Genomic DNA, 14,389 nt, shown 5'->3' with positions numbered 1-14,389 from the left:
GGGAACTGGTGCCCTGGAGGCACTGCAGACCCAGGCAGACCCCAAGCCTCCCACCAGCGCCTGACCTCTCCCCCCACCCCAGGGGCTGGAAGCCTGGTGTGCTGTCGGGTGGGCTGTACCCGCCTTGACCCCCAACCCACTGGGGGAAGAGAGGGAAGCTGAGGCTCCGTGCACCGGCCCCAGCCGAGCAGGCTGCAGGATGGGAGCAAGGTCCTCGGAGGCCAGAGCCCCGGGTCTCCTCCGAGGAAACACAGACGTGGCCAGAGACTCGAGTCCACACTCCCGACCTCTGGGCGTCATTCCTCAGCATGCAGCCAGCCTGCCCTGTTGCCTCCCAGGTGAGGTCCAGTCCCCAGCTACCCCATGGCCTGCAGGACCAGGGGTGGTCACAGGGGTTGGTCGAGTAAAGAGAAAGTTCATGACGATGAACGCACACTGCGTGGCAGGCACCGGGCAGGCGGGGGCGACAGGGGAATTTTCCCTGCAATCCAGAACAGGCGGGACGCTGGCCACGTGGCTGTAAGTGTCCAGAGAGCCACGGGATGGGTGCAGCCGGCAGGCATCCGGGACTGACCCGCACCCGGTCTTCTCAAAAGGGCACCGAAGCAGGGAAAGGGTGGCTTTCCAGCCACTGGTGCCGGGACAACAGGTGGTTGAGGAAGGAATGGACCCCAGCCCTACCTCACATCACACGAACTAAGAGCATGGGCCATCTAAATGTCAAGGCTAACGTGTGAGGCTTCTGTAAGAAAACAGAACAAATCATCACAGCCTTGGGGTAGGCAAATATTTCTTTCAAAGGACATGAGAAGCACTCACATAAAAAAGAAGGTTGATAAACTGGATTTCATAAGTATCAAAAATTTCTGTTCTTCAAAAGATACCAATGAGAAAAATAAAAAGGCAAGCCATTGACTGAAAGAAGATATTCAAAATACACGTATCAGATGAAAAGATGCGCGTAGATTATTTTTTATCCTTAAAACTCAGTAATATTTTTAAAGCATGGTTTTAAAAAAATGAACAAACTAGGGGCCCCTCGGTGGCTCAGATAGTCGAGCATCCAACTCTTGGCCTCGGCTCAGGTCATGATCTCACGGTTGTGGGATTGGAGCCCCATGTCAGGCTCTGCACTGACAGCTTGGAGCCTGCTTGGGATTCTCTCTCTCCCTCTCTCTACCCCTCCCCTGTTGGCTCACATTCTCTCTCTCTCCCTCCCTCACACACACACACACACACACACACGAACAGAATCTTTGAACACACACGTCACATAGGAAGATATACAAATGACCGCAAGCACGTTAAAAATGTACCCAACACCTCTGGTCACCAGGGAAATGCAAACCAAGTGAGATGCCACGCGGAACACAGGAGAATGGCTGAGTTTGAAAAGACTGGAAGCACGTGGCACCGTCACACAGCACTCAGACATCACCGGCGGGTAAAATGGAGCAGCCGCTTTGGAAGACAGTTCGCTGGGTTCTGATAAACAAACATCTACCTGTGAGCCAGCAATTCTCCCTGGTCTGCTACCCAAGAGAAGAACAGCGTCTCCATTCTCATTCTTGGGGGGAGCTCCCCCTGCTGGTTGCGTGGGGTGGTGTCAGTCTGTCCTCGAATTGTGCCCGTGGGTTCCTGGGGGCTTTGTTCATTGCTGCCCAAAACCGTAAACAACGCGGATGTTCTTGGTGAGACTACCAGATAAGCAAATTCTGGTGTGTGTGTTTTTTTTAAGTTTATTTATTTATTTTGAGAGAGAAACATGGGAGGGGCAGAGAGAGAGGGACAGAGAATCTCAAGCAGGCATCCACACTGTCAGCACAGAGCCCGGTGTGGGGCTCGATCCCACGAACCGTGAGATCATGACCTGAGCCAAAGTCGGGCGCTTATGCGACTGAGCCCCCAGGCGCCTCCACAAATTCTGGTGTGTTTGTATAATGGGATGCTACTCAGGAAACCACAGGGTGGCAAGCAAGCTCACAAGAGCACGAACGAAACCCAACTACGTTCTGCTGAGCGAAAGCCGTCAGGCCCGAAAGAATATGTATGTATGTATGTATCTATCTATCTATTTACTTTTTTTTTTTTAACGTTTTATTTATTTTTGAGAGAGAGACAGAGCATGAACAGTGGAGGGGCAGGGAGAGAGGGAGACACAGAACTGGAAGCAGGCTCCAGGCTCCGAGCTGTCAGGACAGAGCCCGATGAGGGGCTCAAACTCATGAACTGTGAGATCATGACATGAGCCGAAGTCAGACGCTTAACCAACTGAGCCACCCAGGTGCTCCTCAAAAGAGTATTTAATATATGCTTCCATGTAGATGACGTTCAAGAACAGAGAAATTATTACAACACCAGGGCAGTGGCACACAAATTCATCATACTCTCCTGGTGCAGGTACCCTAAGAAGAGAAAAGTTGCTCGAATCTGATCTGGAAATCCGTGGGTCCTGGCCGAGGCCGCGGCAAAACTGTCTTACGGAATCCTGGTCTCTTGCAGAAGAGCCATTCCAACGGAAAGGAAACCATTGGATGACCCCTTCCCTAGGTCTTGGCCCCAAACAGAGAATAGGACCCAGGTGTGGCCCCGATGGAGAGAAGCTGATGACGGCACAGTAGGTCCTGGTAAACGTGGCTGCGTAACAAACACCCCAGAACTCGGTGAAATCAAACGGCCATCCATCACCCTCAGGAGGTTTGCAGGCCAGTGATTAGAAGAGACCCCGGGTCCATGGTGTCCAGAGCCTCAGCCAGAAGGAGCCTCGGAGCGATGCTCCCCACTCTGTGTCTGGGACCTGGGCTGCACCCGGCATTCCTGAGGGCTCTGTGTGTCTCTACGTGGTCACCTGCTCCAGGGCAGGCGTGTTCTGAGAGGACACGGCAGGTGGAGGTACTGTTGCCTTTTGCCGGCCCAGCCTCATACAGCATGTTTTCTGCCACGTCCCGCTCGTCAGAAGTGAGCCACCAAGGCCAGCCCACGGCACGGGGAGGGAAGTCGACTCCAACTTTTGTAGGAGGAGTGTCACAGAATGTGTGGATACGTCCTAAAGCCACCACACGGAAGAGAGCCGAGCTGTCCACACAGTCGGAAAAGAGCGAGGAAGGAAAAGGCAGAGCCAACCCAGAAGAAAGCCCACAACAGCTCCTCACAAACACTCCAGCCTCTAAGACAACCTGGTAAGAGACAGGATGCAAACGCATCAGTAATTACAATAAACATAAAGGACTACATTCTATCAAAGGATTGAGAATCTGAGATTGGCTTTTGAAAGAAGGAAAGGAACACGGCCACTTGGCACTTACCAGAGATGCACCAAAACACAAAAACGCAATATGGTCAAAAGTAAAAAAGGAGGGGCCCCGGGGGGCTCAGTCAGTTGAGCATCCGACCTCAGCTCAGGTCACAATCTGGTGGTTCACGAGTTCGAGCCCCGCGTCGGGCTCCGTGCTGACAGCTCAGAGCCTGGAGCCTGCTTCGGATTCTGTGTCTCCCTCTCACCGTGCTCCTCCCCCTGTTCTCAAAAATAAAATAAAAACATAAAAAATAATAAAATAAAAAGGGAAAAAGATACTCCAGGCATCTACCAACCAAAAAATAAATGCTGACATAGCAATATTGATTTTGGACAATCTAGAATTTAGGGCAAAGATTAAAAACGCCCCCAACCTAGACATAGGAAGGCACGCTGCTTAACAAAAGAGGGAATCATCCACAAAGAGTGTTTCTCAAGCTTTTTGGCTCAGATCTGCAACCAGAGTTTCCAAAGTGCTGCTTTTGCCCCCCAGGCTGCAAGGCCTGTGGTCCCTGGTGGGGGGCCAGGGGGGCTGAACTGCAGGCGGAGCTCAGAGGGTTTCAGGGCAGTGGAAACGCCCAGCGAGACACTGCGATGGGGGCGCCTTATACATGCGTCCGAGTGCACCGAAGCTACAACACGGAGAGCGACCCCACCGTGAACCGTGGACTCAGGCAATGAGCTGTCAGTGCAGGTTCATTGGCTGGGTGGGGGCAGGGGGCATGTACGAAATCTCTGCACTCGCACTCAATTTTGCTGTGAACCTAAAGCCACTCTGAAAATAAATATTAATAATAAATATTTTAAGTGTGTCAAACAAGTTCACCGTTTAAAAGTGGGGTTGTAACTCACCTCTCTCAAGAAGGGGACAAATCAAGCGGACAGAAAAATAAATAAAAAGACAGCAATGCTCCACAACACAATGAATGAACTTGATCCAATAGATAAACACATTTGGCCAAGAGAAAATACGCATTTTGTCCTCAGGCACACATGGCCATTTTCAAGAACGGATGTGGTTCCAGAGCAGAGGTCCAGAGAGTCAAGGGTTCAGGCCTCTGGTCCCCGCGGAGAGGCAAGATAGAGGTAGAGGGCCTTGGGGAGCGAGGCTCATCTGATTTAGGTCTCACTCAGGGCGATAGCTTAGACAGGTAGAGCAGGAGGCCAGTCCGAGGGTGGCCTTAGCAACCTGTGACAACACTGTGCCTGCCTCGCAGGGTGCCCCACGAGCAGGGAAGAGGAGGGGCTCTCTGGAGGGAGAGCCCAGGGCCCGGCCCGGCTCATTTCCAGCCCCTGGAGGAGTGCGGTGCCCCACCTGACAGGAAGCCCGGGGAGGGAGGCCTGGGGGACATTTGGGAGAGGATGGCTGCAGGAGAGCGGAGGCCCAGGTTCTCGAGCCACGGGGCAGGCCCTGGACACAGGATGGGAAGCCCAGCCCAGCGGCCCTGCTCCCTGAAGGACACTTGGCACCTGGATATCCGACACTCATTTGGAGAGCGCCTACCGCCTACACATCACTCTTCCCGGTCCCCGAGTTCTTCTGCCGGCTACCCCTGATGTGTAACTCGGGGCTCGAGGCCCAGAAGACGCTTAGTAAATACACGTGGAGGCACGCGCATGCCGGCGGCGCCCTCTCCGGTCCGGGTCGGAGGGCGGCACTACATTCCCAGTGGACCCTCAACCAGCCCCCAGGAAGGGAGGAGGGGGCCCTCTGTCCGCCCCACCGGCTGTGCCAAGAGGCTGCACTCGTGCCCTCTGACCCTCTACAATATGCTTGCAGGGATCACAGAACGGAGGGCGCCCCGCGACCCCGGGAGGGTACAAGCTGAGTCAGAAGGGCCCGCCTTGAGCCTGCAGTGGGAGCCGCCCTCAGCTCCACAGACCCCTGTCGCCCAAGTCCCACCCTCTCTGGCCGCGACCCCTCCCCCCACACCCCCCCACCCCCCCACCCCGCCAGGGCCCGGCACCGGGTCCTGCTCCCCGGCAGCCCTCCCTCCTCCCGGGGCGTGGGGAGCCAGTGCACGTGCATGGTGGGCCTCCCACACCCACACTGAGCCAGAGAAGCCAAGCGGGGCTCGTTCCGTGCGACCCCCCAGTACATGCGGGAACTCTGGACGCAGAAACCGCGCTCTGCAAGTCGGGGCCCTCGCTCCCCCTGCTCCGGGCGCTGGGGGCAGAGGGTCCCCACCGGACACCCACCCTTCTGAGGGGTGGGGCGCGTCTCTGTGCAGCACATCAGGAGCTGACGGGTGTACCCGCCGCCCGTCCGGCTCACTGGGGCCCCTTCTCATGGGGTGTCTGCAGGCACACCTCACATCTGCTCAGGCGAGCCTCCCGAGACCCCACCCCTGAGATGCTTTCCTACCGCCCACTTTCCAGCAATGGGCTCTCCAGGCCACCTGAGCACGGACACCGCCCGGACCCCCTCTCGTCCTCTCTGCCCGTGGAGACGGCCGTGCCTCTCACTAGTATCCCCGTGACAACTTTCACTCTGACACTTCTTGTCCGGGCGGGTCACAGGCCACGGGACACAGATCCACAAGCAGGAGCCTCCAAGCTCCACCACGCCCAATTAGCGGATGTCCCCGGGGCGGGCTCCCACACTGGCAACTCCACAACCGAGGACTGCCCTTCTGGGCTCGCAGTGCTCCTGCGGTCTCCCTGGAAGCGGGCCACTGCAGAGACCCCCGCGCCCCACGCCTCTCCACCAACGAGGGCGCGGAGGAGCCCTGGGCATGACGGGACGGGCTCCTCCTGAGAGGAGTGGGGAGCCTTCAAAGCATCTGTAGCGGGAGGCCTGGTGGTCAAGGGACCCCTAGGAAGGGCGGTGGAGGGCAAGAAACCAAGGACAGCAGACCCCACAGACGACTGCTGAGAACGCCTCGCTCCTGGGGAGCCCGCACGGGCCCTCCCTCTCCCAGCAAACGTCCCCAGCTGCCCGGCCGGAGCGCCCGACCAGGGCCAGGGAGCTCGGTCCACACCCCGGCCCTGCCACCCTCTCCTGGCTCCACCTTCCCCCACGTGAAAGCAGGGGTCAGGCGGGTCCACTTCAGCGTGGTGGCCCCGAACTCTCACCTCGGGAACCCCTCCCATGCAGGACCCCGAGGCCCGGGCAGGGGGGCTGCCGCAGCGACACCATGAGGTGAACCTGACCGCCTTTGGGCGTGTGGATGTGCGCCACTGTCCGCGGCCCACCCACCGCTCAAGGACATCATCACGCCCCTTGGCCTCCAGTAAACTGCACAGGGAGGGTGGGGCGACGGGGAGGGCCCCCAGACCACCCTCTCAAAAGCAGGCGGCAGGCCGAGTGCGCCGTCTGCAGTGGGCACACGCCTGCGCGAACTTGACCCGCATCGTAAGAGTCGGACACAAATTACGAAAAATGTTTTTACTTTAAATCAAAGTACCAAGCAGATACTTGCAAAACAACGTACAAAGTAGAACCCGGATGCTTCCCTGCCCCAGGCACCGACCCTGCCCCCCAGAAGCAGCCTGCGGTTCTGGCCCCAGGGGACTGGGAGGCGCGCTCGCACCCTCCCGGGGTGGCACAGGTGCCAGGCAGGGGGAGGGGCTGCGGTCATTTCTGAAGCTCTGGTGTGAACTTCCCTCCAGTGCCCTGTGGTCTGAGAGCAGGGGTGGCAGCTTCAAAGGGGGCGGGTGCGCCCGACTTTGACAAAGGCTCCAAGAGCAAACCGTGGTCTTATCAGCCACATAGTTTCCTGTATGGTCTGAGCTGGTGCAGACGGGCAGGACTAGCTGGGCTGTGCCCACACCCGCGGGGTCACACTGCCGAAGGCGTCAGGACTCAGTGGAGAGGAGTGTAGACACCAGCTGACCCATGACAACAAACTAGTTCGCAACAGAAAGAAAACGGAAAAAGACCACCCCAGTGGCTTGACTCGGGGGCCAAGACCCGCTCAGGTAGTTCTGGGGCACCTGACAGATGGAAGGACGGACAAACAACCCAGTTCCCTTCAAAGCACAAAGTGGGGCAGTGGCTTGTCTCTGGAGTTCCCCCCTGCCTTCCCCTAGAGAAGGAAGGGTCTTCAGCAGGCAAAAGATCTGGAGGGTTGGGGGGCAGGGGGGGCACGGGAACCTGCCACTTGAAGGCTCGGGCCTGCCGTGGGGCCCTGATGGAGAGGGCGCCAGGCCTCCAGGGGACCCCTGCCTGGTCCTCCTCCTGGGTCTCAAACAGACCTGCTGACAGCCCATGGCGGCCGTGGCCGTGCCCGTGGGCAGTCTGGGCCTCCCAAGTGCCCTCAGGCACCAGTGTCAGCCAGCAGGGGGCCAGGGAGTCCCAGGGAGCCCAGGGGCCAAGCTGTCACGGTGGCCCCACCAGCGGACTGAGCACAGGGGTCGATACTAAGCCCCCACAAATCTTCCTCCGCCCCTGACTTATTCTGTTTGCAGCCTACCACCCCCCTCCGCCCCAGGGACCAAAGCCCCAGGGGCACAGCCACCGTCACACTCCCCTGGGGTGGGCCTGCTGGTGCTGACAGCTCACAGCAGGAACCACGAGCACAGTCGCCCGCGGGCCATCCCTATGGTCCTGTACAAAACACTCTGGAACCCAGAGCGAACTCGGGAAGCCTAGGCACTCAGCATTGTTTAGTTTGAAAATGCTATAAATTTGACTCTTGCAAGAAGCCTACTAAACAATTCACTTAAAAACACCCACAGTGCGTGTGCAACGGCCCCTGGTGCTGAGCACCTGCCGGGCAGAGGGAGGTGGGGGTACTGCCCCGTTCTCACCCCAAGGCAGATGGCAAACTCAAGCTGTCAGGGCCCTGGGTCCACACTCCAGTCCCAGCCCCCCCACCCCCCACCCCGAGACCGGGGCCACGCGCAGACCCGCAGCAGCACCCACGCCGTCCCGGAGACAGGGGGACAGGGTGCCAGGCCACACTAAACCTACAGAAAACTGTGGGAAGAAACCAAATCCATAGGATCCATGGGTTTCCACACTTGGGGACGGTTCCCAAGACATGTGTTAGCGACACCCCCTCCCCCAGCCGGCTCCGGCCCACCCAGGGGCCCCTCGCACCCACAGAGTCCGCACCCCACTCCCCGGCTCTGCCTCCTCATCCTCTCTGACCGGCTCCTCATCAGGCCTGACGTGTCAACAGTATCAACAAGCAACAGATGGAAAAATGTATTTCCCAAGAAAGAAGGGGGAGGAGGCTCCGAGCGGAGGGCTGACCGCACAGGTCTGTTGTGTTCGATCCCTTTTTCTCGCCGTCTGTTTTGGTGTTTCCTCTCTTTGGTTCAGCCCGACGTGGCCCGCAGGGCGCCGGCACCGTGCTCCCGCCCGGCCGCGGCCTGAGGAGAGGCGGCTGGCCCTGTGCCCACGGCGGGCCTCGTCCTCCACCCACGTCTACTTGTGCTCACGGCCTTCCGCCATGGCGGCCACCTCGATGGTGGCAGTGTGCTCCTCGGGGCCTGAGGCGGCCACGGCGCTCTCGACGGCCCCTGTGGGCACTGTCACGATGGTGCTGCCCCCGGGCGACACCTGGGCCACGTTCTGCAGGGTGGGGCCCAGGCCGGGCAGGGTGAGCAGCTGTAGGGGGCTCACCACTTTGACCACAGTGCTGCCGTCCTGCATGGCGGCCGTGCTCAGGACCGTGAGGCTGGACGCGTCCGGGTGGATCTCCACCGTGCTGGGGAAGGTGGCACCCGACGAGGCCAGCACCGTGTAGCCCCCGAGCAGCGGCGAGGCTGGCGAGCCGGCGGGAGCAGCCTGCGTGGGCCCCTTGCCCAGCGCAGGGGACGGCAGGGCGGACACTACTTTGCCGAGCGGCACGCCGGTCAGCTGGGAGACTGGCACGCCGGGGCTGAGGGCGATCTGGGCAGACTGGGTGAGCACCTGCGAGGCGATGGCGGCCGGCCCGGACGTGGCCCTCGCGAGCCGCGGCCGCTTCGCGGGGGGCGGCAGGGAGACGGGCGTGAGTGTCATAAGCACGTTGCTGAGGTGCTGAGATTTGTGCTTGAGTTCCTTGGCTCGACGTCGGTGCTCATCACACTGCTGTTCCAGGGCTGCGGGAGGACAGGGACAGAGCGTCACCGTGGGGATGGGGGGGGGGCGGCAAGCCTAACGGGGGGATGGGAGCATCACTGCAGGGACACGGTACGCAGAGCAGGGACAGGGAGGGAACAGAGTGTCAGACCACACACACCCTGACCAGGGGCCTGTGCGGACACCACAGTGATGCTCTGTCCCTGCCCCACCCCACCCCGCCTCCCACAGTGACATTCTCTGTGGGGCCTCCACTGACTGCCCCTCCGAGCTGCCGGACGAGGGGACAGACCTTCCCCATCCTAACCCTCCAAACTTCGTAATCTCTGCGCGAAAGGTCTTGTGACACGGTAGGATAAAAAGCAGGTCAACACCCACACATAAGCTCCCCAAGTGTAGACGCCGAGGGAGACCCGGAAAGACAGGCACAAATGTCAGAGGTGACTCTTAATCACCGCCCCCCCGCCTAGTTCTCCCCGTAAATAGCCGGGTGTTGAATTCCACACGCTCCGGCCCCGCGTCACGGCTTCCCTGCATGACAGCGCGAGGCTCTGCTGGTCTTTCCCGACTCCCCGGCTCTGCCTCAGGCTCTCGGGCTCTCCCACAGTCCCTATCTGGGGCTAGGGATGGCCGGGCGGCCACGGGACGCACCTGCCAGGTCCCGGGCGTACTGCTCCCGGGAGCGGTCCATCTGGCACTTGTGGCTGGCCAGCACCTTCTTCACCAGGTCCAGCATGCCAAAGTTCTGCACGATGTTGTTGAGGAGGACGGCATCTTAAAGGGCAGGGCGAGCACACGCTGAGAACGGGGCCTGGCCTGACAGAGGAGTCCCAGGGACACACGGCGTCCCACACCAGATGCCCAACCACGGTGAAGCGGGGGCAGGCTGCAAATCTGGCACCCTGAGGCCACCAAGCACTGCCCTCCCCCCACCCCCGCAGAGTGGAAGATGCCAGGCAGACACAAGCCCCTTACCTCGGAGCTGCAGGGGAGGGTCCTGGACCCGCTGCTGCAGGCCCTTCATGGTCTCCATCAGCTCCTGGTGGAACTCATGGATGACCTCATCCAGCAGACCAGCATCCTTGAGCCCTCGCCAGAAGGAAAATGTGTCATCTGTGGGGGGCGGAGGGCTCAGAAGAACGCACAGAGCAGCCCCTGCGGGCCTCTAACCACAAGCAGGGGCAGAGAGCTGCGGATCAGGGGCCGAGGCCCTGCAGGCAGTGCTCTGAGCTCCACACCGGCGCCTCCTCCAGGAGGCCCTCCAGCCCGCCTGCACCCCTCCCAGGGCTGCCCTGCATGCGCCGCCGCCCCCACACTGCCACCCACCAGGAGCCCGCCTGCCGAGCAGGACCCGTACCTGCGATGGCCGTGGTCCAGTCACCGGGGTCCTCACAGGTCTCTATGGTGATGGTAGCAGGAGACCCGTTCACTGCAACCCAGACGGAGCCACAGTGAGCCTTGCCTGACAACGAGAGGCCCTCCCAACCCGCCATCGAAACGCCAGCTCTGAATCTCCCCCTCGCACCAATTTTCACAGAATCCGCAAACACGTGTACCTGCCTGTTAAACTTCTTAATCGCGGATGTCTCCAAACGCACACGACCAAGAAAGAGCTAAGTAAGCCTCCCTGACCCCATCGCCAGCTTCCGCGACTGCCCACTTTCTGCTCTTCTGGCGGCATTTACGCCCTTACCAGCACCCCCAAGGCCCTCGACACGGCCCTGCACCTCCCTGGGTCAGGAGACGTGGGACTTTGAGAGGGACCCGCGCCGCCCACACTGGCGCACCCTCTGGTTCGGTTCTGGGGCCCGCACAGCTGCGCGCACAGCTGCGCACACAGCTGGCGCTTGGCCGCGTGGGGCTGCCTGTGACAGAGGCCTGGCTTCACACAGACCTGTGGCCTAAGGCCGAGGCTGCGTCAGCTCCCCAGCCTCACGCAGGCCTCTTCTACGACCAACAAAGATGTCCCGCTAGGGAATATCACATGCTTAGAATAATTTGGGGCATAAATGGATCTTTTCCACAGTCTGGATGATACACAATCTTTGACTAATCACACCGCTGGCTCAGGCTGAACAAACCACCACGTGGGTGAGTCACAAAGAGCCACAGACGGGCCTGTGTCAACCGTCAGGCGATGACAGGGTTCAAAGAGCTAAATCTCAACTAAACCCGACGTTGCCTGCCCGGGACACTGTGGTTTTGCCTGGAGCGCTCAGAGCCTGGTCCTTTCCTGGAGACGAGATCGCTCACCCTGGCTGACTTTCATGAGGCAGAGCAGACCGTCTGGACCCACAACCCCACCGCCTCGTAGCAGCCCTATTCTCGTGAGAGCTACTGGCCCACCAGCAGTGGGGAGAGGGCTGGGCTGGGACTCAGGCCATCCCCACGCTGCACCGTGCTATCCGAGAAGCCAGACCGGGCCCAGCCTGGGGCTGTGCCCAGAAAAAAGCTGAAGACCCGAGGCCCCACATCGTTGCAAACCGGAGCCACCGGAGCCTCTGACCACCAGCACCGACGTGTTCCTGGAGCTGCCAGGAAGGGCTCTGCAGTCTGGCCAGCCCGTCGGGAGTCAACAACAGCCTCACCATCGCCCCGGGCCTCTCCCACCGTGCTCCCAACATCCCTCAACGGGCCACCGTCTTGTCTGGCGACGAGGACGGCCCCTGGCCACAAGGCAGCACACACAGCCCGACCCCGTAGAGAGACAAGGTAGGGACAAGGCAGGTGACCTCACTGGAGGGGCAACCCCAGGCAATTCTCACCAGGCCACAGCACAGGGGACTAGGGACCTAATTCACTCTAACTTCGGCATCAAAAACAATTTCTTCCCAACAGCTAGAAGGCCTCCAGCGAATACTTAGTCCATCCACAGGGCACAGCTGCAGGCGTCAACGTGGAAGGTCACGGACACATCAGTCAAGACCCAAGTTGCGGGAAACACGCACGTGAGCAGAGTGCCAGAGGCTACGGGCTGTGCAGCCCCGGGGGGTGAGGCGGGAGGCTGGGCCGGCCACGTGGGGGCACCCCTGAACCGGTCGGGGCTGGTGACGGGCACTGGACACCTGTGCTACTGTACTTCACAGGCTTTTCCACAAGTGAGTCATCGTATTTTATAACGAAGATGGCTGAACAAGAAAAAGTACCTGAATCTTGTCAACGAAAAGGGCAACTCAGCTAGCCTCTCTCAGGGAGGAAGGGGGCGGTGCTGACAGCGTGGGCCCGGAGGGACTAGCCGAGCTGGGGAGGGGAAGGCCAGGCTGCCCTGCCCAGGAGCGGGTGTGCAGAGGCCCACCTCCGTGGGACGGCCGGAGTGGGACTGGATCAAATCGCCGGCAAGAACAAAGCCTCTGAGGGGCACCTGGCTGGCCCAGTAGGTTGAGCGTCTGACTCTTGGTTTTGGCTGAGGTCACGATCTCGCAGTTCATGAGCTAGAGCCCCGCATCAGGCTGCATGGACAGCCCAGAGCCTGCCTGGGGTTCTCTCTCCCTCTGTCTCTGCCCCTCCCCTGCTCGTTCTTTCTCCAAAGTCAAACATAAAAAAGAGAAAGAACAGAACAAAGCCTCTGTGCCAGTGCGTACCATCGGCCGTGGCGGGTGTGAGTGGAATGTACTCGGCGGAGGTGGGGCTGCTCAGTGACACGCGGGCGCCCGAGAGGTCGATCTTGGTGCTGCGGCAGGTGTTGGAGCAGACCTTGTCGTGCTGATAGAAGTCCAGCTCCCCGGAGTCCATGATCTTCCTGTGGCAAAGGAGACCAGAGACTGAGGACGCGGCCAGGGCTCCAAGTGTGCAGCTGGACCCGAAGGGGACCTCACTGATGTCCCTTGACCCGGCTCAAGTGTCCTCAGGTCCTGGAGGCAAGGAAGCGAAAGCTCGGCCCGGGGGCAGGTCCCAGGAGGGGCAGGCAAACTGGCCAACTGAGGACACGCCCCCACCAGGTGGGCGGTAGGCGCCACTGAGGCTCCAGACAGGCCTCTCCGACACCCTCCAGCCAAAATTCTGTTAGCCAGCGTGGGGACTGCCTGCCGCAGAAGTGGAAGGTCCGTGGGGACCGCCACCCTGCTGCCTGGTGCCCAGGAAGAGAGAGGAGGGCCCCGCAGGCAGGCATCCCGGAGATGCCCACTCAAGCAGGGTGGGGCTGGGCCCTCCAGGGATGTTCCGCTGCCCACTGGCCCCGGGGCAGCACCCACGGCTACCAAAAGTGCTGACAGTGCACCCACAAGGTGACCGTGAGGCAGAAGAGATGCTCAGGAGCGGCCCGGCCCCGTGCACGCACAACAGGGCAGGGTGGTGTGAGCACCTCTGGCTTCTCGCTGCGCACTCGAGGCAGCTCCCTCCCCAGCCTCGGTTTTCTCAGGAGAGCACAGCATGTCCCCCACCTGCCAGGGACAGCCGTCCCAGGGAGGCCCTTACTACGGCCTCTCTGAAGGGCCTGGGTTTAAGTTTGGGGATGTCTCGACTCACCCGCCTCAACCTGTGAGAGGGTGAGGTGCCTCCACGGGACCTCTGCACTGCTGGGCCTTTGACAGCGTGCCTGACTTCAAGGCTTGCAGATGACCCAGGGCGCACCTCCCCCCGGGGCCTCTTCCAAGGAAATAGCCCGTGGCCTTCTCACAGCTGGGCCACCGCGATGCTTTCTAGAAAGTCAGGGGCTCGCTCAATGGACAGGGTGTAGAGGAGAGTCATGAGCGCTGAAGGAAGGGACCCGGGGCCAAGTGCAAGGGTGCGAAGCGGCAGGCCCACTGGGTCTCTGGCCGCCCGGACAGTGGTTCCCGGGCAGACTGAACAGGGCGGCGGTCCAGGACTCAGCAGAGGCTACAGGCAGTCCCATGGCAGCAAACACAGCTGACACAGCTTCTCCCCGAGAGTAAACACGTGAAGGCGAGCAGCCCCTTCAGCAGCAGAGTGACCCAGTCCAGCTATCCCAGACACTGTCCCAGACAGCAGCGGCCCCCAGACAGGAGGGGCTGTGTGGCGAGCACAGGTGGGGGTGGGAACAGCCAGCAGAGGTGGCCTTGGCCCCATCAGGCGGGGTGAGTTTGTTACCGCCCAAGCAGGAAATAGGAAACACGAATACTGGG

At 60.4% G+C, this 14,389-nt stretch overlaps 1 protein-coding gene across 2 annotated transcripts in view; it reads right to left on the bottom strand.

Annotated features, from left to right (window-relative positions):
* Window positions 1-6,668: 6,668 nt before the first annotated feature.
* The window catches only part of GMEB2 (glucocorticoid modulatory element binding protein 2), a 24,469-nt gene continuing 16,748 nt past the window's right edge, over window positions 6,669-14,389 (bottom strand). For both annotated transcript variants that reach the window (XM_053890007.1, XM_019426290.2), the window contains exons 6-10: window positions 12,890-13,047; window positions 10,666-10,737; window positions 10,284-10,421; window positions 9,960-10,082; window positions 6,669-9,328 (exon numbers count right to left, since the gene is read on the bottom strand). In XM_053890007.1, coding sequence (XP_053745982.1) covers window positions 8,670-9,328; window positions 9,960-10,082; window positions 10,284-10,421; window positions 10,666-10,737; window positions 12,890-13,047 — 1,150 coding nt within the window. In that variant the 3' untranslated portion in view covers window positions 6,669-8,669. The remainder of the gene's footprint in view (window positions 9,329-9,959; window positions 10,083-10,283; window positions 10,422-10,665; window positions 10,738-12,889; window positions 13,048-14,389) is intronic.

The sequence above is a fragment of the Panthera pardus genome, unplaced genomic scaffold, assembly GCF_024362965.1.
Source record: "Panthera pardus isolate Hobbes unplaced genomic scaffold, ASM2436296v1 HiC_scaffold_25, whole genome shotgun sequence".
Classification (NCBI taxonomy): domain Eukaryota; kingdom Metazoa; phylum Chordata; class Mammalia; order Carnivora; family Felidae; genus Panthera; species Panthera pardus.
This window is presented reverse-complemented; position numbering and strand designations above follow the sequence as displayed.